This window comes from Bolinopsis microptera, chromosome 12, assembly GCF_026151205.1.
Source record: "Bolinopsis microptera isolate Bmic1 chromosome 12, MBARI_Bmic_1.0, whole genome shotgun sequence".
Taxonomy (NCBI): Eukaryota; Metazoa; Ctenophora; class Tentaculata; order Lobata; family Bolinopsidae; genus Bolinopsis; species Bolinopsis microptera.
The window spans coordinates 3,472,196-3,498,031 of NC_087083.1; the positions used below are offsets into that span (position 1 = coordinate 3,472,196).

Genomic DNA, 25,836 nt, shown 5'->3' on the forward strand with positions numbered 1-25,836 from the left:
TGGGACTCTGGATGGGACGAACAGACTCGTCGATCATTCCTTTGGGGGACTCCTAAGAACGCAGATCATATGGTGGACGCGGAGCATTGCGTAGTCAACGACCAACGGTACCTTCAAATCCGCACCTAATCTCTTCCATCAGCTCTTCACAGTCCACGGACTCTTCCCTGACGGCTGGCACCTCCCCCTCTTCTAAGGACTCATTCCTGGAAAATCGACGACCCTCTACCGCAACATGTTCAAGGAGATAGACACCTGGGCTTCTTGGGCCTTGAGGCTACCAACCACAATACATTCTCATGGACTACGAGCTCGCCATTCACAACGCAGTTGCTTCATGCCTGCCTGCCTAGGTCGAAAATAAACTAGTAGTACACTATGGCTCAGATCATATCTCAAATTGGCAATGTTACGTATTCAAATTAACAGTTCAGATCACGTCTCTAATTGGAAATGTGTTGTATTGAAATCAGATCACAATTTCGGACAAATGTCGTTTTTTCTGGTACCCTGAGTCGGACAGATGTCGCTGTCGGACAGATGTCGCTGACAGGAGTCGTGTTACCCAGTAACCCTAACCCTGACCCTAACCCTGACCCTAACCCTGACCCTAACCCTGACCCTAACCCTGACCCTAACCCTAACCCTAACCCTAACCCTAACCCTAACCCTAACCCTAACCCTAACCCTAACCCTAACCCTAACCCTAACCCTAACCCTAACCCTAACCCTAACCCTAACCCTAACCCTAACCCTAACCCTAACCCTAACCCTAACCCTAACGCTAACCCTAACCCTAACCCTAACCCTGAATTGACCCCAGTGTAATTACATGGGGGGTCAATTGTCGGGGGTAAATTGCATCAGGGGGTCATTTGTCGGAGGGGGGGGGAGGGGGTCAATTGTTGCGGTACCGTACTATATAAGTATATAGCGTACTATACCTCTCATTTGGAGATTCAGTGCCATGGTTGTCAGCTTTTTATCATTCCGGCCAATTTCTTGACTGCGCTTATATCAACTCGGTTTTATTGACTTTTAGTTTTGGTGCCAAATAAGCAAAATTCCAAATAACTTAAGAACTTAAAAGAAAGATAAAAGAAAACCTGCCAATTTATAAATTTAACACTGCCATAATAAGATAATAGCATTATAATCTATTTGGCATGGATTGATAATTTTATAACAAATCCTGCAAAGTTAATGGAAAACCTGCCGATTTAACTTTATCACTGCCGTAATCTATCCGGCAAGGATTGATAATTTTATAAAAAATTCTGCCAAGTTAATGGAAAACCTGCCGATTTAACTTTATCACTGCCGTAATCCATCCGGGAAGGATTGATAATTTTATAGCAAATCCTGCCAAGTTAATAGAAAACCTGCCAAATAACAAATACCTGCGCTGTTGATGCAGGATCACTAGTTAATTAGGCAGGTTTTGACGTAAAAAATTAAGAGAAAACCTGCGGATTTAGTGTAATATACTGCTGATCTGGACAGTGTAAATTAGATTACTAGGCAGGAGTGGTAATTTCGCAGTCTTCGCTATTAACTGGGCAGGTTTTAGGTTAAATTCGCAGTGGCAATGGCTGGAAGGGGCCTTACCTTACGTTAATATAAGTATTTATAGTATATCGGCCGGTTCCGTTGTCGGCCAGGATCGCCGTATTAGCCACGCTGAGGGCTTTGTTAAGTAGTATATAAATTAATTGGTGGTGATTTCATGGTTTATCTTATCAACTTATAGTTATACCTTTGGTGACCGGGACAGTGCGTGTGACTTTGAGTAAACACATCTTCTGTAACTCCTTGTGGTGCACAAAACCATTCCAACCTATGTATGTCCCCCTTACGGGTTCCACAAGCCCGACGGTACATAGTTAGACGAAAGACAGAGAAGCCTTGATTGCCAGATCAAGGACTGCATCAGTAGCAGCGAAATACGGATATACCTTCTCCCTTACAGTCAGCGAGCTGACAACTATCTGACTGTGTCTTTTAGGCCTTGCCACACCACTTTCGCTATTGCATTCGCTCGCCCTTATTTACTGACACATTCGTACACAAGGTCTCTCTTATTGAGTCTATACTCACGATCGCCATTACTTACCAGTTCAACTTGTGCTACACAGGTACTGTTGACATGTGAATCTTGGGTGCCCTATTTAGTTCAGTGACCTGGTTATGTGTCACGTACGTTTCCGTACGTGACTACATTATATAAAATGTGAGGTCTTTAAGATTATATTTTTACTTAAATGCACCAGCCTGCGAATGTTCATTGAGATATTGAATGCAGCCTGACCCGGGTGACGTTCGTAAAGTTGTGTTTAAATGATCCGGCCTGGAGACAAACTTGTTCTATTATTATGCACGGTTCCCAGACTGCGATATGTATTAAAATGTCTCATTGCTGTCCATGGTGGGGTACGAATTACTGTCATTATCGGACAGCGCTCCCTATAATTGGCACTCAGAAGGATGGGTTCTCCAGCTGATATAATTAGCCTGTCCGACTTTATTTTAGAATGTGCCGCTGATTCCAGGAAAGTACCTGTCACCTGACAACTTTAGGAGGACTGGTCGTATTCGCCACGTCATTACGTGTTCGCCACTAAAATATGGAACTTATTCGCCAGATTCCATGATTAATTACAAATAATAATATCGGAGCAGACCGGTGTAATCATGCTAAAAGGGCTTAAAGTTAATTACAGTCATAATACCGTACTTAATCTTGATACACATAAATACACTTCTTTCATTGCGTACATTTTACAGTTCCACCGATTCTGATCTGTTTACTTTTCACCGTTAACTCACGATAATCAATTTAATTTGGGCATAGACAGAAATTTTGGTAATCTACCCGTCAATATTTGTGCAAATGCCTTGGAGTTAATAATAATATGGCTGGTACGTTAACTCCGTTCATATTGTGCCCGTTACATTGGTCTTAAATGCAAGTTTTATAAAAATCAAAAACTATCAGAGTTTAGTTAATTGAAACTTTTAGTAATTCAACGGTCGCTTTTGCTAAAATGACCTTTTGAATTTGGTCAAGGAGGGTGTATATGAGTCGACAAATTTTGTTAAATTTTTAGTAGTCCTCGTTTACTAGTGTACTGTAATGTTATACAAATTGTACTGTGGAAAATGGAATTGACGTGTTACCCAAAAGTGCTGCAAGAAATCTGCTTGGATCAATGAGGGGGGGTTCGTAGAATATAATTCGCCCAAAAAAACATATAATCCGCGTGTTAAGCTGTTAATAGTAGTCTCACCAAGTGAGAGCTACTGTGTAAACTACGCAAACTAAGGCCATGCAGAATTAATGACTACATGGTCATCAAGTAGGTGCTCGCCTTCCTCTTTGTCAAGGAATTAAAGAAAATTAAAGGAATATTTTAACCTGTTTAAAAAGGTACAGAACTTTAAGGCCATGCAGACTTACCACTGCATGGTCGTCAAAATCTTTCGGCCAGTTCTGCATACAGCCGCCTTTTTCATTAAACTAACGGCGATCTATATAATTTAGTAGTGTTATTGGTGTTTTATGGTAAAATGTAAGAATGTCCGCAGTTGTTTAACCACGGACACATCACGCCTATTTAAGTCTAGTTGCAATAATGGCCGTAAAATATTCGGGTAAATAATGTAAAAATTCCGCGTTAATCAGTAGGCTGGCATTGGACACAGTGCTTTGTCTCTTTGATTGAGACGGGTTCGACGTGATGAATATTGATTTATAAGTAAAATAAAAATAGTGGGGTGAACTGAGCGTGAGTGAATTAATAAGTTTGGCTTAAGCTGGTCCACTCGGTAACCGTGGTTTGTATTGGTGCCGTTAATTTGAATATGAGCCATATTCGATCTCAGAATTTTTTGTGTAGTTACTTTAAAATGCTGGCATTCTGGGGCGTTACAAAAGGTTTGCCTATGGCCTCTCTTTTGCACATACGACAAAATGTGCCTTCCCAGCAGTAACCACGTAGCCTGGCCTTTGGTTACCATAGTGTATCAACTCTCGCTTCATTACAAATACAATTATTATCAGAGATTATTGTCGTCAAAAAAACTGAATAATTGGAAAATTCAATCACATTGGCCTTCGCCCTGTATTAAACTGTTGCTTTCTTTCTAGAAAGTTCGATTTCGCCATATATGGGCGTGGAACATTTTATAAACTTATAAAATTAGCCTCGATGCTACTGCCTACATAACTTAAAATATTAAATTAACATGCTTGTAACGATGAGTTGTGATGTGGATAATATATTGACGCAATTACTGACCAGCACGGTAACACACAACTTATACAGTACAGTTACTCCTCAGAGCTCTATTTCTTAGTTACTGATTTAGTAACGCCATGTATGGCCCGTTATATTTCATTATGTTCTATCACATTTCGCCAAAAATTTTCCGCCAGAAGTAGCACATTTAGCTTACAATTCTTTACTAGTGCAAACTGAGCGCTTTTATGGAACGACAACTCTTACCTTGGTGGCCTGCAATGCCTCTTCTTGGGAGTTGTCCTCTTCTTATCCACTTTGTCGCCGTAATGTGGAGTAGAGATCTTTTGAGTTTGTTTTGTCTTGCTTCTGAGGTATTCTCTCTGTCCTTCTCGGAGTTCGTCAGAGAGATAGCCGTCTGTAGGATTCGTCTTCCTTGATTGTCTCAACTCGTTACTGTGTGGGAAAGTTCTTTTAGAATCAGAGTCTCGTTTCAGTCTCCAATTTGTAGGAACCTCCCGTGGGAGTAGCTACTAACTAGTCACTAGGTCTACGCAATTTATAGGGCTCCATCCTATAAGAACCAGTATAGGATCTAACTACGCCTGGTATATAGTACTGACTACAAGTCTTAATAACTTGCGGTCTAACTACTAGTAGCTAGAGCGCTCTAATGATGACTAGCTTGAGGGTCTTCGGGATCGATAGTCTCCACCAGTATGGTGTTACTCTAATTCGCCAAGAACTTGTATCCTCCTGAAACTGTACGAGTTAAGCTTGTGATTAAATACGATTTTCTGTGTCAAGGACTCAAATTTACTTGTGGCACTGCACACTTTTAGTAATTGTAACGACTCAACTTTCAATCATAGTCTCAGAGACTTGCAATATAGCAGTTTTAGCAGTTGTCGTGTAAGCGATTAATGACAGTATATGAAAAGACCAGCAGAACATCTGGTCATCAAGGTAAGTAGTATCAAGTATCATAGTATAGTACAATAAAATATAGTATCGACCGAGCTAACCGACCTTAGGATGAGTAGGAGGGGTGGACAGTTGAAGAGCTGGTTCTCTAATCTGCATATCGCCACCGCAGCTTAAAGAGTCGACTTTCCTCAACAAGTCCGGAGATGAGTCTGATCGCTGGCTGGAGATGAGTCTGATCATCTTCAGTCGCACGGAGGCAGAATCAGGGCGTCATCTTAGGGATCAGGGCAGGAACAGAGTAGAAGTGAAGAGATCCAGAGGTTCAGTGTCGGAACGATCGGAGGCCGAGTGACCAACTCGAAGTTGGAATAATGGAACTGAGTAGAAGTGGGGAGAAGTCCAGGTCGTCATCTCGAATAGTCTCCCAGGTTCTGTTAATTTACCGTTTAAACTCAGAGGTCCGCTAATTAATTGGTCGTATCAGCTCGGTTTGTCTCGTCCTGTCCCGGTGCACTGAAATATGAGATTTCGCCGTCAGGACACCGGTTCGGGGGCTCCGTGATTGGTTGCTATTCGTACGGTTGCTACGGTGATTGGCGCGCTCCACAGTCTGATGGGAGCCTCATCACTGCAACTCTTAATGAGTTTTCATTCGCTCCTAGGCAGGTGTCCCGTCCGGTCCATCACGGTATGAACTAGGTATGAAGTGTAAGTGTCAACTCCCAGTGCTCAGTTATTAACTGAGCGACAAAAAGAATAGGGGGCCGAGGTTCTTACATTCATAAACTGAAACATGAATAGAGATTCGGCGGAATGACAGGCTGAGCGCCGCCCGGCCCTGTAACCCTCTCGCTTTAACACCGCAATTCCAGTCGCAAGCCTGGGACCACTACTAGCATAGTCACAACATCTACAAAGCTGCCATATAGCCTGACTGACAATTTTCTCGACTGACTGACAATGTTTCTTCTTTTTACCTATAGTTTACCTAGATTGCGGTATATAAGTATATATTATAAACTAATTACAACACTACACCATACACATCTATTACATTTATTGAAGACGTTACAGAATTGATTCAGGATGTCAATCCTTCGCAGCTCGGTGAGGCACAGTGGTGCATTTCGCCGATCTACCGAAGTGGTTGCGAGAAGAATTATTTGATGCGCGGCGCGACCCAGTAGTGCATCGCGCTACAAGTTACAGAAGGAATGTATTTAATGTAGTTATTGCGGAGTCCTAACTCTCCTCACGTCCGTAAATGGAGTTTTCTTTCTACCATAATTGATAATCCATATATGGAATGATAGCACGTGTTATGCGATGCGCGCGTACCGTGCAGTTTTAGGAAGAACGCGCACATATATCCAGTTGCGTTCTGTTCTGTTTGCTTTCGTTGAAAGTTTGACCACCAGTCATGCGCAACGTTGAGCTGCGATTTATGTCATTTTAAGTGCACAATTATAAATTGATCTTATCGGTTTTCGAGGATGGCTACGTTCTTTGGACAAATGTTTTGTTATTCTCAATATTTAGTTTTATATTCTGTCACTAGGCACTTAGTCTACAAATTAGACTTTACACTATTTCTGCTATTATGAGTGAATTCAAATGCTAATTGATATCATTAAGCAAACTAGTCCCGTTTTTACTTTTTTAAATTCTTCATTATTTGGTAATTTGGGGTAATTTGTTGTTGTTTCCAAACCACGTATGACGAATGTAATCACTTTGTCTATTCTGGCCCATTCATATTACATTTACTGTAATAACTGTATAAAACATTTCGATACAAAACACTGTAATATTTAACAATAAATCAGAAAGGAAACTCAATTAAATAATAGTAATAATAGTAAGTGGGTGAAATTATTTGCAAGTTTTAATTGCTAGCCTAATATATTTGTACAAATGTCACCTCAGTGGCACAATTGGTTAGTACAATTGGTTAGCCTTGGCCCCTCAGCCCGGAGGTTGCGAGTTCGAATCCCGTCAAAATTTCAAAAATCGTCAATTAGTTCAAGCATTAATAAAGGCTTGTGTATATACATGTTTCAGAAAAATAGAACTAGTCACCCACCAACGTTATTACACAGTAATATTAAATTGAATGCCGTATAATACGAGCAAAGCTACTCAGTTTACGTAACAAACGTAACATGTGAGGTGTATCGTCTAATGTATAACCCTCCCGTGGGAATATAAAAACAGAGCAGTAAACACGTGCTCTTGATAACGCTAAGTAAAGGTGAGTCAGGTCCCTCTTCTCACTGTACAACACTCTGTGCAGTACTATTACAGCTGGCCACTGAGCAGAATAACTAGACCTACTGTGACACACTGCAATACTATCAGTGTTAACACATCTCATATTAACACTGTTCTTAACTAGTGACATTACACTACTAGTGACATCAGTAATTATACCTATATCAGAGTAATTTAATCCATCACACAATCTATCTAATTCATTATTAAATACACGCATAATACTAGTACATTGTAATCTTTAATACACATGCATGACAGTAAATGTACCGGGTATGAAGTGTCCCTGGTGATTGTGTAGGTAAAACTATATCTAAAATATCTGATTTAAGGAACATATTTAACGAATTCATCTCTAATTACAGATAAAATACTCGATAAATCAGACGTATTCTCAAGTTCATAGATAAAGTAGTACTCTGATGAGGTGCTTAATATATCAGTATTTACATTAGCTACGATTGAAATGGCACCTGTGTTTGTAGAATAGAACGCCCAAGCCTGAACATAATCACATGCAATCCACACATTCTTATCTGCTGATAATTCTAATAACTTGTTAATCAGTTCACTCCACATTTTAGATGTGATATCATATTTAATTATTGTCTGTACTCTGTATATCATCAACAAACAAATGATAACCATTCAATAAACTAAGTCTATCTATTAAATATGTGGTACTTGGAGGATCTGTTATCTCCACAATAATAACATTACACGAACTCTCTGTAATCAGATCAGCTAGTTGTGCGGGAGTGTGATTATCAAAACTAGTGCTTATCAGTTCATATTCTATACTAGCTTTATCCAATGCATCTTGATAATGCTGCGAATTGTTCCCTTCTCCTGCAAACTTAAATACAACTACTTTATTGTTACTATCAGATTGTATTAAGTGTATTATTTTGCCACACAATAATAATATGACAGTCTTTCCCGCCCCTGCGGGTCCATTGATCCACAACATATTCTCACTTGAATTAAACACACTATTTTGTTGTGTGGTTAAATTGAGAACCCCAACGTATTTGCTTATGACATCAGGAGCTTTTACAACCCCGGGATTTTGTCCACGTTTTTTACCTTTTTTAGGCTCAAAAGTAATGCGACCCTCCTTAAGTTGTTCGTTGACATCCATAATACAACGTCCTAAACTGCACTTTGATTGATCACATTTGTTTCTGTCTGTGGCCCATATGGCTAGTAAAATGTTCCTTGCTTTCTCATGAGAATCTTGATTGTATCCAGATATTGGTATTTCTGTATTTGATACTATTTCTTCAGAAACTCTTCTTATAGATGATATGGCCTGAGTTACATTGTCTGCCCACCAAGCAGCAAAAGTAGATAAGTCCTCATCTGTTTTAACTAATTTCTTGTTTGATGGATTATTGTCTGAGTCAGAAATTACTTCTCCTTCACTGCTCGTGTCATTTGTATCAGTGGTTTTATTGCAGCAGCGAGAAAAGCAGCTTACTATACGAGAAAAATAGTTTTGATCAGGATAAGTCTGCTCCGTTAAACTTGTCGCCGAGTTTATCGAGGGTTTCCTTTGAAAAATCTGATTTGATGCGGCAATTGGAAATGTCCTCTTCAAATATGATAGTCGAAATTTCATCATCACTTAACCGGAATTCTGTCAACTCACTAAATTGAAACTGTTCTTCAAACTGTTTACTAAAATTAGGGTACGCTGTGAATTGAAGAATAGTTGCGTCCTTGTCAATAAATCTGATCAGTTCCACTACCTTGCTTCTTTGCTCAGCTGACTTCCTGTACGTACCAATCAATGCCTCCAATTTTCTAGTTGTGCACTCAGGTTGCCAGTCCTCGCCAATAGAACACAAGTGGAAGTCTGGTTCACATTCCATCATCTCTCTATCAACATGCTCCATGTTCTTCACCTCGATAACAATGAAACTGTCCGGACAAATGATGATAAAATCGCACTCGCCTTCCTTGTTAAATGGACTCTTGCACTTGTCACACGTTTTTCTGTTCCTAACATGACTTTTACCTGCACACAGGCAATACTGATTGTGTGTGTACATAAAACTGTGGAGAACAATAAAGTTTTTAACAAACCCTAATTCTGAAGCCCTATACATTTTAACCTCGGTCTCATAGTCTGACTGATGTTGTCTGTCATCTCTAAAGCTTGGACCAGCTGGTTGATCTTCTTCTGGATATTTGTCTACGTAGGTCTGCTCTGGAGCTCTTGGAAGCATTGTGGGCAGGTTTCCAGCCGATGAGCAGTATTCTTCGTAAATTTGTTTCCCATTTTCCAAATATTTATCCATTGCTGATCAGTTGATATATCTGAAATGAAAACAGGTGTAATATTTAGGAGTGATGCGGTTTTAAAAAATGAAAGAATCAAGGATTAATACTTAATATATTTATACTATATCACACAGCTCTCGTAGTACCTAATTATTGAATTTCAGTCAACTTCCAAAATGACTTACCATTTATTTAAAGTGGTCGTTTATTACCTTGAAATAAAATAGTGGGTCCGAGGTTGGTTTTAGTGGCGTGTTTCCTTCTTGTCCTATAAAGCAGTAGTTAAGTTATGTAAAAAAGCCAGGTGTGCTCGAATAATTACATACTATGAGCAATATTTAATTAATAAGATTCTCTCTGGTATGACTTGCTATTATCACTCATTCGAGGAATACATCAAATCAAATAACAACAATGTTCATTTTTCCTTATTAACGTTCAATTTTGAATAATTGGATCGAGTCGAATTGTAATGTAATAAGTTTAATAAACTTCAGGACACTTGTCCTGAAAAAAATGGGAGCTCTTGCTACTGAGATGAATGACATATCAAGAATCAAGAGCTTATCGATCATTACGTGATTACGCGGGATTAGGTACTTATATGATGCACTTTGACCAGGAAATGCTCGATTACAAAAATGGGAATCCTCAAAAAATATTAGTTGTGGGAAACAGTGCGCTAGATGGTCAGTAAACGTTTGGTGTATGCCCCTTATAAAAATTACATAAAGAAGTATTTTTATTTGGTACCTGGTGTTGAGAGACTGTTAAGATTGTTTGAGTTGGTTTGATCCTCTCTTTCTGTGTACTGAATCCTGAAATTCTCCAAGTTATTTTCTTATACTTTATAAGGGGACGTACACCAAAACTTTTTTGCCAGGATTCGGGATTTGACTTAATATTATGAAATTTTTAAAAATCTCCAAAAAGACTTTTTTTTCGAAAGTGCGTTCTCTCAACAAAAAAAGTGTTATGCATCAAATTTTATTGTTTTTATCTATTTCAATAATCAATAATGATTCGCAGAAGGAAGATTGAGTAGTCTGAACACTAAAACATTTACAAACTTGATAAAATAGGCCTAGGGCAGAGTCTTCACAAGATTGACTACAGGTAGAAAGTAGTTGCTTGAACAAGTTGTTTTGATCCTTTACTTCTGTCCACTGAAATCTGATATACTCCACGAGAGTCTCTTAATCTTATCGCTTTAAAATGACGTGCTGGCTGCCGTATTCTAAAATGACACTAACTAAAATGTCCCTCAAATGAATCAACCAATTATTTAACTAATAAAGAACCCGTATAGAAAGAAGATTGAGTTGTCTGAATACAGCCAAACATTCATATAGCTAAAAACCTGGAGTAGGTAAGATCAGTCTCCACAAGATAGATTGCAGTTAGGATTTAGGAAATAGTATTCCTCTCAGAACCGTTTTTAAATTTTCGTAAAATTCAGTAACTGAAATCACAATAGATATATGTTATTTGGTTTACAACAATTTTAGTCAAAATTTTGACTACATTTATGGTCGACTAAATTTGTCGTTCTTACTTAGGCATCACTATCCTTACTTGGCAAAACCTTTAAATTATAAATTTTCCGTGTACCAATAAGTTTTAAATGTTTCGCCGACAAACATGCGTCAATTTAAACAGGTCAACAAATCAGGCCAAAAAAAATTAAAAAAAAAATAAAAATTAAAAAAAAAAAAACAAAAAGAAAAAAAAAAAAACAAAAAAAAAAAAAAAAAAAACAAATCAGGCCGGATTTAGTGAAGCATTTTAATTTGGTACCTGATGTTGAGAGATTGTTAAAATTGTCTGAGTTGGTTTGATCCTCTCTTACTGTGTACTGAATCCTGAAATTCTCCATGTTATTTTCTTATACTTAGTAGTTTAAAAGTTATAATAGTATAAAATTAGCTGTACCGTAATTGAGTCGTGTAACCCTACGGCCGGGACCTCATTATCGCAGTTGAAATGCAAAGGTATAAACCCGCGGCCGTCTATTATATTCGAAAACACATGTATAACATTGTCGTATGAAAGTATGAACTCTCTCTACAGTCCAAAAAGACCGCAATAAGTGCTCCCTCCACCCCCTCTCCCCCTAATAAGCTTATAGTATTACACAACAGTAAATATTGCGGCTAACCTAATTATTATTTATGTACCAATGCTGGCCATGCTGCCTATGCAGTAATGGGAGAGAGCGAGGAGGGAGAAAAAGTGAGTCATTTTATGTCACATTTGTGGTACAAAACCATCAATTAAACCACTTACCAACGGCTTATTTAAAAATGTTGCTTATAATTGGCTTGGTCAGAGTTTTTTCTAAAATATACCGAAAAAACCAGTCCCATGACTCTTACCGTTTTCTTAATTAAGCCACTCGGAAATTACACGCAGACAGACAAACACACAGACAGACACACATTCTGAGATTATTATTGAGATTGCTAATTAATATGTAATAATGATTCACGAAGGAGGATTAAGTTGTATGAACACTATAATGTTCACAAACCTGATAATCTAGGGTAGGATATGTCAGTCTTCACAAGATTGACTTAAGTTAGGAAGTAGTTTCTTGAATAAGTCCTTATGATCCTCTACGGTACCGTACTTCTGTTCACTGAAATCTGATAAACTCCACGTGAGTTTTTTAATCTTATCGGCATCGCTTTAAAAAACGGCGTGCTGGCTGTGCTCTTTATAATTCGCTCGCCCAAAAATTATCACGTGACTTTCATGGTTGTATGGTTTTGCATCCGAACAAAACGGTTTTATATAAACCTTCATCCTAACCCTAACCATAACCCGGCCCGAAGCTATCCATAACCCTAACCACAACCCTAACCCGAGCCCTAAACAATTGAATTCGTGTTTTACTAGCCTGTCACGTGACCAAAACGTTTTGTGCCGTTGGGCGAGCGATTTAGTGGGAGCGGCTGGGCTGCCGTATTCTAAAATGACACAAACTGAACTTCCTCAAAAAATATCAACTAATTAATTACCCAATCAAGAGCCAATATGAAAGAAAGTTAGTTGTCCTGAACACTATAAAAACATTCACAAACCTGATATCCTTGGCTCTTCACAAGATAAGTTCTGGTTACAGTTAGGAATTTGGAAATAGTTTTCCTCTCAGATCGTCTGTTAAAGTTTCGGACAATTCAATCACTGAAAACATTTGCATTCAATAACCATGAACTGTACTCAAAAATTGAAATATGTATCTCTCAAGTTATGATGAACCTTCGTTTTATTGTTATGATTTAATTACATAGCTTAAAATCCGCTTTGGTATTAATTATAATATGTAAGTTGATTAATAAAACTATGCCAAAATGTAAATGAGTTTTATAACTTGGTAAAACCTCTTTACTATAAATCTTCCACGTACCTGCCAAGAAGCTGTAAATGTTTTGCTGACAAACACTCGTCAATTAAAACACGTTAACAAATCAGGCCTGAGTTTTAGTGCAAGCTTACTAGGTCTCAAGAAAAAGAAATGGGTCAGAGCGAACTGAACGGAACACGATTCACGAGTCTCTCTTTGAGTGTAGATTAATATTATTCGTGTACGAACATGATATTACTATGAGTCACGTGCGCTTCACATGACCCGCCAGGGAGTGCTCTGGATAGCAGGTTAGGTAACGTGACGAGTAACGTGACATTTCATTAAATCAAGCTGCGGTGTTATATTACTCAACATGTTAAGTCATCGCCTGAAGGAACTAATTATCAGTTTTTTATAGCATGAAGTATATATATATATATATATGTATGGTCATTTTGGTAGTTGCAGTTCCACATCAAAAGAGTTGTACGTGGAATTGATAGAAAACATAATCTCATTGCGAACAGCTGCCCAGTCTCCGTAATACACAGCAACTTCTATGGTTGGGTATTGTCAACCATGTGACAATGGAGAGACGGGGAGTATGAAAGGACCGTGAACGATGACGAAGAGATGAGAGGAGAAAAGAGGAGGCTGACGCAGCTGAGAGATCATGAGGAGCGAGAGAAATAACATGGTAGTAGACAGCTCTTTAAATGCTAGCTTGCTGACATAAGTAATCTACATTAACCTACACTGTGATAAGCTGTGGTGTGTTCCTCCCATTCTTCAGTCCGGTCACATTCCAGTGGTTCATCTAGTGTCATAAAACCCAGTTCCTTATCTCTGTTATCTCTTATTCTCTTGTATCTTCTGAGACTGTGTTCACCCCTCCACAGGACCTCAAGGACCTGGCAGTTGGCACCTTCAAACAACTTCCACAGTGACATCTTCTAAATATAATAGTTAATTATATTAAGATTTAGCTGAAAGGAACAAATAGTTCATGATCTAATAACTCAATGCAGTGGTCGAGTAAACATGAAGAAATGCAGCCACCTTTTTGTTTGGCAGGCAATATCCTGTCCAAAACATACAACTCTTCAATAACTTACTTTATTCAAGTCGATAAAACACAACAATTTTACAAAATAAAGTTTAACCCTTAATGTTAGACCTACAACTGAAATTAATTAGAATTATAGAATGAAATTTTGTTATTAAAGCTTAAGCTTCTAAATTCGGGATAGCCTGTAGCAGGCAACGCCCGATTCTAATGCTTCTACAGACCTACACAAGTGCAAGTAAGTAAGTAAATATTTCATGCTAGGCATGTGGCACCCATTACGGTAACCATCCATTGAGTTTTTGCTTTTACCCTGTACTATAATTGCACAGCTCCCCATTTTAACCTCACACACGATTTCTCGAGCATTCGGCTGGGGTGAACCGGAGGCTGCATAGATCCTATGGGATCCTTAGCAGAACGTCGACGACGCTCACCTCACGACTAGGTAGACAGCGGGTTTCGAACTCGCAACCTTACGATTGCAAAGCTGGTGCTCTAACCAACTGCGTTACCTGGCCGTTGAAGACTCCGTACAGGCAGCCCAGCATTGTATTATTGTACTGAATGAAGACGAGTTTTCTGGTTTTGAGGTCTCCTAGATACAGAGTAACAAAGATAGAGCTGGATATCAGACTTTGTTGAGTTGATAACATCTGATATGATGTGTCTCCTAATCTCACATTATCTGATTTGTTGGTTACAATGTTTTGAGGTCTCCTAAATAATTTATTTCAGTGGTTACGGGGCGCGTATGTTTTCGTGCGGAGTATCTCACGACAGCAAACTTGGAATTGTAGGAGGACACTCAGGTGCAATGATACTGGACCTAGATACGGGGGAAACGAGGATATCTGTAGATAGTGGGTGCTTCTTTACTGCATTCCTACCCAACTCTTATCAGTTCGTTGTAGAGAGTAAGTATCTAGACAACCTCTCTTATCTATCTTTTAGAAATCCTATCTTTATAAACACTATCCCCTTCTTATCAACACTATATCTCCTCCTTATAAACACTATCCCTCCCCCTTATAAACACTATATCTCCTCCTTATAAACACTATCCCTCCTCCTTATCAACACTATCCCTCCTCCTTATAAACACTATCCCTCCTCCTTATAAACACTATTCCTCCTTCTTATAAACATTATCCCTCCTCCTTGTAAACATTATCCCCTTCTTATAAACACTATCCCTCCTCCTTATAAACATTATCCCTCTCCTTATAAACACTATACCTCCTCTTATAAACATTTATTCCTCATCCTTATAAACACTATCCTTCCTCCTTATAAACACTATCCCTCCTCCTCATAAACACTATCCCTCCTCCTTATAAACACTATCCCTCCCCTTATAAACACTATATCTCCTCCTTATAAACACTATCCCTCCTCCTTGTAAACATTATCCATCCTCCTTATAAACAGTATCCCTCAACCTTATAAACACTATCCCTCCTCCTTATAAACACTATTCCTCATCCTTATAAACACTATCCCTCCTCCTTATAAACACTATTCCTCCTCCTTATAAACACTATCCCTCCTCCTTATAAACACTATCCCTCCTCCTTATAAACACTATCCCCTTCTTATAAACACTATCCTTCCTCCTTATAAACATTATCCCTCCTCCTTATAAACACTATACCTCCTCCTTACAAACATTATTCCTCATCCTTATAAACACTATCCCTCCTCCTTATAAACACTATCCCTCCTCCTCATAAACACTATCCCTCCTCCTTATAAACACTATCCCTCAACCTTATAAACATTTTTCCTCCTCCTTATAAACACTATTCCTCATCCTTATAAACACTATCCCTCCTCCTTATAAACACTATTCCTCCTCCTAATCAGATGGAAGTGGAGTGTACTTGTACTCTGAAGACGGGTAGGGGATACAGTCACCAGCTTCTTCGGCCACCAGGCACAAGTAGAGACTGGTACTTTTCAAGAGGACCACCTGGTTACGGGGAGTAAAGACGGAACTGTCAGATTGTTTGATATGAAGACAGGTAAGTGGTCGAGGAGTGGGATGGAACGTTACCATTGCCCCCGGCCCCTGAACCCCAAAAACCCTTGGAACCCCCAGAAACCTTTGGAACCCCAAAACCCCCTGAATTTTTGGCGCCCCTAAAACACTTACCTATTTCTCAAAAAAGGTCAGGTCTTTTTTATGCGCCCCTATAGTTTATTGGACCCCCTGAGGCCTTTTGTATCCAAACCAGCTATACTATACTATACTATATATGGTAATTACTATAATACAGTTATACTATTACTATATTATATAGGGTAATTACTATAATGTAGTTATACTATTACTATATTTGACCAAACCCATAATCATGGGTAGAGTGTACCGCTGCCAGTGTCTCTCTTTTCCAAACAAAAGGAAATGATATTAATTTGAGGAACCGGTCCGCTAATGCAAAATGATACCGAGAATGAAATCGGTCGCTCGCTTTTCCCATTCGTTCACGGCTACGAATTGTAATGAAGCTTATTAAATGGGAAAAGCGAGCGACCCAATTCATTCTCGGTATCATTTTGCATTAGCGGGACGGTTCCTCAAATTAATATCATTTCTTTTGTTTGGAAAAGAGAGACACTGGCAGCGGTACACTCTACCCATGATTATGGTTTTGGTCAAATATCATTCTTTTTGATTATAATGTCAGGATAATTTACACCGTCGAAACTTCATTACATAATTATAAATAAGGAGATAATTTCAACGATTTCGATATTCTGCCTTTGAAAACTTTTTCCTTGTGTTAGGTAGGTATATCTGGTCGATAACCGACTGAATATGGCACTTTTACTCATTTAGGTTGGCATTAAATTCATTATATAATGCATTTAAATATCGTGGAAAGCAGAATATATTCGAAATCACGAAGATGGCAAAATTCCTCACCTTTCGCACGTGCAAACTTTGAGCGGACGTTGCGTGCGCATACAATATTGAATCACCGGTAAATTTTTGCATAGTGGTATTTAATATATAGTTTGATAAGCATGCAAAGTTTCAGAAGATTTCAAAAGAACTTGGATCACAACGGGACCTCCAAAGTTGATTAAAAATCGTGAAAATAAAATTTTTAGTGATTTTAGCTATTTTAAATCAATTTGGGCGTGTCCCCACGTGTGCAACTTTTTCGATTTTCAACTTTAAAACTAGCCTATAACACAATTTAGACCTTTAAAAAAGCAAATTTGAGCTCCAAAACCCCAAGGAATGGCCCTACACCAGAGAATACTATTCACAACTTTGTGTTTTTATAAAATTATTCTTCAAAAAAGCACTAACTTCAATAGCAAATATCTTTATGAAGGAGCAAGGTAGGAAACTTTTCCGCTAGATTTTCGGAATTCTTAAACAATTATCTTAGGTAAAAATGTCCTCAGATTTTAAATAAAATTACTCCTTAATGGTGTAAAATCGATTTGAAAAGTTGTTACTTTGTCAAAAATTAAGTTTTAAAACACTTAATTGATGACGTCATCAAGTGATGATGATGACGTTAAATTATTTTTCAATACAATGTAAACTAAAGCTTAAACGATTATCTTTAAAACCTGTGGTTTCGAGATGACTGTATCGTATATACTTTTGGATCTACGGACCACCTAAATGTAGGCTACAATTGACTGCCAAAAGCGTCTATACATACATTATTATATAAGGCCTTGGTGGCCCAGTGGCGCGGCGTAGAGCCAGTAATCGCAAGGTTGCTGGATCGATACCCGCCATCGGCAAAACCAACCTTGAAGATTTGAGCCATACTGATGAGTCCTAATAGGACGAAACACTGTGTCTATGGATAAATATGCTCGCCTAGTTTACTAGCTTGAGCACTCTAGGAAATGAATAGATCTACCGTTCAGCTTAAATGCAAAGCTTCCTAACTTGGTAATGAGTTTTGTAGAGCACTCTGGTACCTATGTAATTCCTCATTATTAAGGCCTTGGTGGCCCAGTGGCGCGGCGTAGAGCCAGTAATCGCAAGGTTGCTGGATCGATACCGCCATCGGCAAAACCAACCCTTGATGATTTGAGCCATACTGATGAGTCCTAATAGGACGAAACACTGTGTCTATGGATAAATATGCTCGCCTAGTTTACTAAGCTTGAGACTCTAGGAAATGAATAGATCTACGTTCAGCTTAAATGCAAAGCTCCTAACTTGTAATGAGTTTGTAGAGCACTCTGGTACCTATGTAATTCCTTCATTATTAAGGCCTTGGTGGCCCAGTGGGCGCGGCGTAGAGCCAGTAATCGCCAAGGTGCTGGATCGATACCCGCCATCGGGCAAAACCAACCTTGATGATTTGAGCCATCTGATGAGTCCTAATAGGACGAAACACTGTGTCTATGGTTAAATATGCTCGCCTAGTTTACTAAGCTTGAGCACTCTAGGAACTGAATAGATCTACCGTTCAGACTTAAATGCAAAGCTCCTAACTTGTAATGAGTTTGTAGAGCACTCTGGTACCTATGTAATTCCTTCATTATTAAGGCCTTGGTGGCCCAGTGGCGCGGCGTAGAGCCAGTAATCGCAAGGTTGCTGGATCGATACCCGCCATCGGGCAAACAACCTTGATGATTTGAGCCATACTGATGAGTCCTAATAGGACGAAACCTGTGTCTATGGATAAATATGCTCGCCTAGTTTACTAAGCTTGAGCACTCTAGGAAATGAATGATCTACCGTTCAGCTTAAAGCAAAGGCTCCTAACTTGTAATGAGTTTGTAGAGCACTCTAGGTACCTATGTAATTCCTTCATTATTAAGGCCTTGGTGGCCCAGTGGCGCGGCGTAAGAGCCAGTAATCGCAAGGTTGCTGGATCGATACCCGCCATCGGCAAAACCACCTTGATGATTTGAGCCATACTGATGAGTCCCTAATAGGACGAAACACTGTGTCTATGGATAAATATGCTCGCCTAGTTTACTAAGCTTGAGCACTCTAGGAAATGAATAGATCTACCGTTCAGCTTAAATGCAAAGCTCCTAACTTGTAATGAGGTTTGTAGAGCACTCTGGTACCTATGTAATTCCTTCATTATTAAGGCCTTGGTGCCCATGGCGCGGCGTAGAGCCAGTAATCGCAAAGGTTGCTGATCGATACCCGCCATCGGCAAAACAACCTTGATGATTTGCCATACTGATGAGTCCTAATAGGACGAAACACTGTGTCTATGGATAAATATGCTCGCCTAGTTTACTAAGCTTGAGCACTCTAGGAAATGAATAGATCTACCGTTCAGCGTTAATGCAAAGCTCCTAACTTGTAATGAGTTTGTTAGAGCACTCTGGTACCTATGTAATTCCTTCATTATTAAGGCCTTGGTGGCCCAGTGGCGCGGCGTAGAGCCAGTAATCGCAAGGTTGCTGGAATCGATACCCGCCATCGGCAAAACCAAACCTTGATGATTTGAGCCATACTGATGAGTCCTAATAGGACGAAACACTGTGTCTATGGATAATTATATACATATATATACTTCACGACAATCTGTTGTAAAAACAGGGGTTCCAGAAAACCACTTGCCGATACTGCTGAAACATGAAATTTTGTTTACAGTCGATTTGGACAAGGTCGTAGACGCCCGCAAAGTTTCAGATCTCTTACTCAATTTTAACATGGTTTTTAAGGCACCTGAATATGGCGATTTTGTGGGTTTGTACTTACTAATTTCCGTGTAACATGCTGGCTCGTATTTTGCGCAAATTTCTTAAAAACCTCCACATAACTATTTCTTTCTTATTCCTGTCATCTTTAACATTGAATTAGAATGTTTTTTACTTAAATATACCTGCTGAACAACTTTCGATGAGTCTTAATGCCTGGAAAACAATAAAGGGGATATAATAGTATAGGGGGTAAATAGTATTGTGAATATAACGGCAACGGTAATGCTTGCCAGCATTGTGATTATATATGGTACCTACACACAGCTGTGGAAACTGTAATGCGCACTTTTCACAAATATTCTGCCTACTTGCAATCATGTGGAATCAATCAGAGTACCAAAGGAAAAATTGCTGGTTAGCAAACATCCAAAGATCTACCATCAACCTTGATCATAGGTACTCAAAAGCTAGAGATAAAAAGTCGAATGTTCACGTGGTTGAGGAAGAAAAGGAGGAGGCAACTGTTTTGCCACCGCCAAGCAATACTATTTTAGCGAAGAAGAAATAGAGATATGTGAGACAACTGATGTGGTGGGAATGTGATGACGTGATTGAAGTACCTCCTCAAGCGATACCGGTGTTAAAAACACCATCCCCTGACACTCTCACAATACCCATAAAAGGTAATCTAAACCCTGAGATGAATGAAATACTCAAAGACCTTTCTAGCTCACCCACTCCGACAGAGGTCAGTGTTATGATCGAAAACAAAGCTAAAGTCACCGACAAAGCACCTCTTAAAGTAAAACTGAATACCAATCACCCCGTGCGCGTGAATACCAATGTTCTTCAGCCCCGGCGGTCAGGTGCTACCAAGCACCCCACAAGAGGAAGTGCCTAATTGTATACGACGACCTCTTCGATGATTTCGATAGCGACAGATTCAGTGGACAGTTTGACATAAACAAGTACAGAGCGTTCTCAGTTGACGACATCCTTACAAAGGGGGTTTTTTCTAACCCCCAAATGCGAACTTAAACCTGAGATGCTCCTAATGTAGGACACCGGAACTTTGGCAGAGCCAGTGCCGAAGATCTGCTTCTAAAAAACAAACAAGCATTACAAACTCCTGGAACAACAGAGCAAAAATCTTTTTTAAACCCTTATTTTCCTGCCCCGGGTTTCCCAATTAAAGAGACACCCAAATCGTCAATGATCGTCTATCAACCTTCTTTCGAACTTGAGAAAAGGGCAAGGTAAAGTCCGCCCCCATTTTTTACCTCAAGCAAAGACAGTTAGGGGATACTAACTAAAGGGAATGAAGCCCCGGTGGACCATCTTCCGTCCCAAGGAGCAAAAAACTTGGGCTCCCCTCAAAAATGCGCTACAAAATCCCCTTTGGTTTAACCGAGACCGCGAAAATAAAATTAACCTATCTCGACGCACAAATAAAAAAAAAACCCAAAAATTTTAAAAAGCATCTCCATTTAGAGACACGGCCGTCTACAAGACTCCCAATATATCATGGAATGTCCACGTTTTATGACAAGTAAGGGGGACCAAAAACGGAGGGAAAAGGGTTTTGTAGACGGCGGGTGCAGAGTCAATATTTTTTCCCGAAAAAAAGCGAAATTTTTTACCTAACTATTGCTTTAATAGCCTAGAAAAACTCTCGCTCGGGGTCGTATCGGATTCACCGCCATCTCAGGAAAAGGAAAAGGTTAAATTTTAAGGTTTCCCCGAATTTTAAAAAAGGGGACTTTTTTGAAGAGATGAAATTCAAATTTTTAATGTTAGAATTCCGGAAACGTTTCATACAAAACCAAAATAAAGCCAAAGGGAGTGGGCCAACCCCCAAAAAGAATTAGAGAAATCATGGGGTTTGAGCAAATCCAAATATGGGGGAATCCGGGTTGGGGGAAGAATGGTAAGGGAACCCTACGTTGTAGAAGCTAGTGATTAATCTAAGACTTAACGAAGTTTTGGAACATGAAAAGAGCCCGAAGGCCAAAAAGTCAAAAGGGGAAATTTTTATGGACTTCCTGGGGTGTAAAAAATAAAAATTTAATGGGTGTATTTTGGGGGAAATTTTGGAAGTTAATTTTAATAAATGGGGGGGTATTGATAAGGAGTTTGACCCCAAAGAAGCGGTATTTTTTAAAAATTTTGGTGAAAAAGCATTGATAAAATAATTTGTGTTTTAAGTGTATAATAAAATTTGTAGTAGATTTTGATTTGAGAGGAAAATAAAATGGGGAAAAGAAAGAAGGGATATTTAATTTGGTGAAAAATTTTTAAAGGTAAAGGTTTAAGTTTTGGGAAAAAAAAAAGATATAAATTAATAGTAATTGTTTTTTAAGGAATAGGGGGGTTTAAAATTTTGAAAAAGAAAAGGGAAATAAAAAGATAAAAAGGGGGTTTAAAAAAATTTTTTTTTTGGATTTTAAAGGGGATTAAAGGTAGTAAAAAATTGGGAAAAAATAAATAATTAGGAATTGATGTAGGGTTTTAAAAAATTAAGTAAAGGGTTGTTATTTAAGAAGGGATTTGGGGGAAAAAATTTGGGGGGATTAAAAGATGTGTAAAAAGTATGGGAGTTTTTTGATATGTTAATTTTTAAATTTAAAAAAATTTTTGTTTGGGTAAAAAAAAAGGGTAAAAGGGGTGGGGAAAGAAAAGTTGGAAATTTGAATGATATTTTTAAAATGTTTTTAAAAATAGGGGTTTTTAAAAAAAAATAAAGGGTGTGAAGATTTATGTTTTTAATGAGTTTTATGGGAAATTGTGTGTTTGATTTAAAATTTGTATTTGTGTTAAGTGGGAAATTTGGATTTAATAAAAAGGGGTTTTTTTAAAAATAGGGTAAGTAGTTTTTGGGGTTTGGGGAATTTTGTAAGATAATGAATTTATTAGTGTGATAAAAATTTTTGGGGGGTTTTTAAGGGGTAAAAGGAAAATTGTTAAAAGATTAAAAATAGTTAAATAAAAGAAGGTTTTCTTGGCTTTGTAGACTATGCAAAGGCTTTTGACACTGTTTGTAGGGAAGCGCTACTCTACAAACATTGGAAAACTAGGAGTTCAAGGGGCGATTTTTCAATTGTATGGAACACATGTACACCCATTCATCTGCAAAAACTAAAACCTCTCCCACAAGCCTCTTGGAAGATGTACGTCCTCTGTGGAACTGAACAAGGGCACCCCAGTGTCCCCGGAACTGTTCAAATTCTTCGTACATGCCCCTCCCGAAAGACTGAACGAGCTAGATATCATCGAAGTGCCCATCATTTAACTCCATCAGGTGACACATCTTGCTCTGGGCTGATGGACTTAAGTACTTCTGGCTTGGATTCCTGAAGCCTACATAATAATGCGCCTCTGTTCTGTACCGCCCTACTGTCAGGAGTGGGGCCTAGTGGTCAACATGTCTAAAACCGCTATCATGGTGTTCAACCGCGCTGGTCGTATACTCAAAGACAGCAAGATCTTGGCTTTTGGTTTAACACCGATCGACTCAGTTCGTGAGTACACGTACCTAGGAATGACACAGGACGCTACCCTTTGGCGATAGAGCTATCATCCCAAGTGTATAACTACTGGGAAAGATTAGATAAAATGGAGAAAGCTGGATCTAACAGTCTTGTGCGACATGCCTTCAAAGAGCAACGCAGCCTCAGTCTTTCTTGGAATACCAACATCGAGACTGCACGGTCGGTTCTAAACCAACCCAATGGACATCATCTAAAACTCTCACCTTCACAAACCAAAGAAGCGATGCGTTCCAACTTCAGGCAGATATGGAACACTGAGAGATGGAACAACAAGAAACTAACGTTCTACAACACCATAAAGATGAGTTTTGGCTATGAGCAGTACCTCAATATGAATCTGTCGCACGCTGAATCCAAAAGCTGGCTCAATTCAGATCAAGCTCACACAATTTCAATATTGAGACAGGACGTCATGGAACCCACAAAAGAAACCAGATCGTACCTCGGATATGTAAAGCTTGCTCAACAGAGGACATGGACATGCTCGAAAATTTCGCAGAAATGCCATTCTTCGACCCCATCATCGAAGATGAGGTACACGTCCTCCGGACCTGCTCCCTGTATGAAGACTACCGACACCGCTTTAGTCAGAGAGCCAAAACCTGTCTTTTCGCTAACTTAGAGGGGCTATTCACAGATGCCAGCCTCATAAGAGAGACAGCGAGGTTCTTGGTGAGAGCAAACAACAGGCGTTTCCCGAAGAAGGAAGTCACTAAGAAGGATCTGCTGAAGTCCAGCTGTAAAGTCCCCGCTACACCTCAACAGAACTCCTCTGCGGACACGTGACGGTCAAGTCGAGCTTCATTTCATTTCATATCACGATCACCATATCATATCATTTTGGAACATGTTCATGGGAATTAAATTATTTTATTTGCACTTGTTTCTCTTTCAACAAAAGATGTGACGAAGTTAAATTTTTATGATTTTTAAATTTTTATTTTAAGAAAACTCTTGCACATTATTTATTTATTTATTTCTATTATATTGATGTATAGTCAAGACGTGAGTGTTAGGGCTCTCATTGACAAATTTATGTTTAATCCTGTTTAATCCTGTTTATGGTCATTACTATAATTTAGTTATACTATTACTATACTATATATGGTAATTACTATAATGTAGTTATACTATTACTATATTATATATAGTAATTACTATAATTTAGTTATACTATTACTATATTATATAATATGGTAATTACTATAATGTAATTATACTATTACTATATTATTATATATGGCAATTACTATAACTAGCAGGAACCCGTCTACCCTAAAGTGGTGTCAAGACTCGAGAGAATAAAATAATTATTACCTATTTAATTCGCCGATTTTTAATTTTTTCATGCTGATTTGAAGGCCATTAAAGCATTTGACCCAGTCAAAAAAGTTTCAGTTTTATATCTTTTACGATTTTTGCGGAAAGTCGCGTTAAAGTTGATGCCCTGGTGTCAGTAAAATGGCACGGATAAATAAATATATATATATATATCGTCTCGCTTTATATATAGTAAGATATAATTATACTATTTCTATATTACATATGGTAATTACTATAATTTAGTTATACTATTACTATGTTATATATGGTAATTACTATAATATAGTTATACATAGTTATACTATTACTATATTATATATGGTAATTACTATAATGTAGTTATACTATTACTATATTACCCGCAGGTGAGTGTGTTTATGCGTTCTTCAACCACAGATCACAGGATATGAAGTGTTTAGCAGTTTCTCAGACTGGTCTGCGTCTACTGCTCGCCTCCAATTCTAATGGAATGCTTTACGTGCTCAAATATTAGAGTGTACTGCTTAGACACGTGTAGTTTTGTAGTTTTTACTTCTTCTTTACATATAGTGTATTCCGCTTATAGGGAATTTGTTTTTACGAATTTGTTTTTACTATACAGTGTACAAAACCATTAAGTTTGCATTTTCAGATTTTTAGAAAGCTAGTTGATTTATTTTAACTTATCCGCTCGAAGGAATTCAAATTCAAAACCATTGAAAATTAAAGATTTTTGTCATATTTTTGGGCGCTTTTAATCCAATTTGAACGATAATGTTTTAATAAATTTGTTAATACAGCAAGCACGAAAAATATTTGTTAAGCAGTCAAAATGTTGATATGATTTAGTCTGATGAAAGAAATTGAAATCGAAGAAATTATAAAGTAGTCATACAATTACAAACAGTGTACAGAGTTACTTGGGCTATAAATTAAGCTGCGGCGGAATGACAGGCTGAGTGCTGCCCAGTAAATACATATCTTGGACAATAATACTATTATTTCGTACCAAATTTAGTCGATTTTGGCCCATAAATTGGTCAAATATCAATATTTTTGAATGAAACCAACTTTATATGAAAGGTACGCCTATACTACACATTCTATATGATTATCAGCTCAGTATCTACCTAACTGTGGATTCTGTGTTCAATTAATCGTAAAAAATGAACAAAATCGCCCATATAATATCTCAGTTCG

The 25,836-nt window shown here is 38.4% G+C and overlaps 1 protein-coding gene and 1 long non-coding RNA gene across 4 annotated transcripts in view; one reads left to right on the forward strand and one right to left on the reverse strand.

Annotated features, from left to right (window-relative positions):
• LOC134824595 (telomerase protein component 1-like) overlaps positions 1-25,526 on the forward strand; it is a 49,009-nt gene extending 23,483 nt beyond the window's left edge. Inside the window, exons 4-6 of one of the 2 annotated variants that reach the window (XR_010161440.1) lie at positions 14,876-15,054; positions 16,004-16,161; positions 25,023-25,526. Coding sequence is in view for 1 of the 2 variants with exons in the window: in XM_063836499.1 (XP_063692569.1) it covers positions 14,876-15,054; positions 16,004-16,041 (217 nt within the window). In the remaining variant the exon portion in view is untranslated. Of the gene's footprint in view, positions 1-14,875; positions 15,055-16,003; positions 16,179-25,022 lie in introns of those variants that run through there. The other variant, XM_063836499.1, reaches the window with a different exon arrangement.
• Positions 9,170-14,158, reverse strand: LOC134824597 (uncharacterized). Of its 2 annotated transcripts, XR_010161442.1 has the most exons (8): positions 12,806-14,158; positions 12,253-12,367; positions 11,520-11,584; positions 11,083-11,184; positions 10,793-10,959; positions 10,476-10,540; positions 9,935-9,990; positions 9,170-9,758 (listed from the first exon to the last, which is right to left on the reverse strand). It is a non-coding gene; the product is annotated as an uncharacterized LOC134824597 (long non-coding RNA). The 2 variants fall into 2 exon arrangements; XR_010161441.1 differs by having other exon boundaries at positions 10,793-11,184.
• Positions 25,527-25,836: the final 310 nt, after the last annotated feature.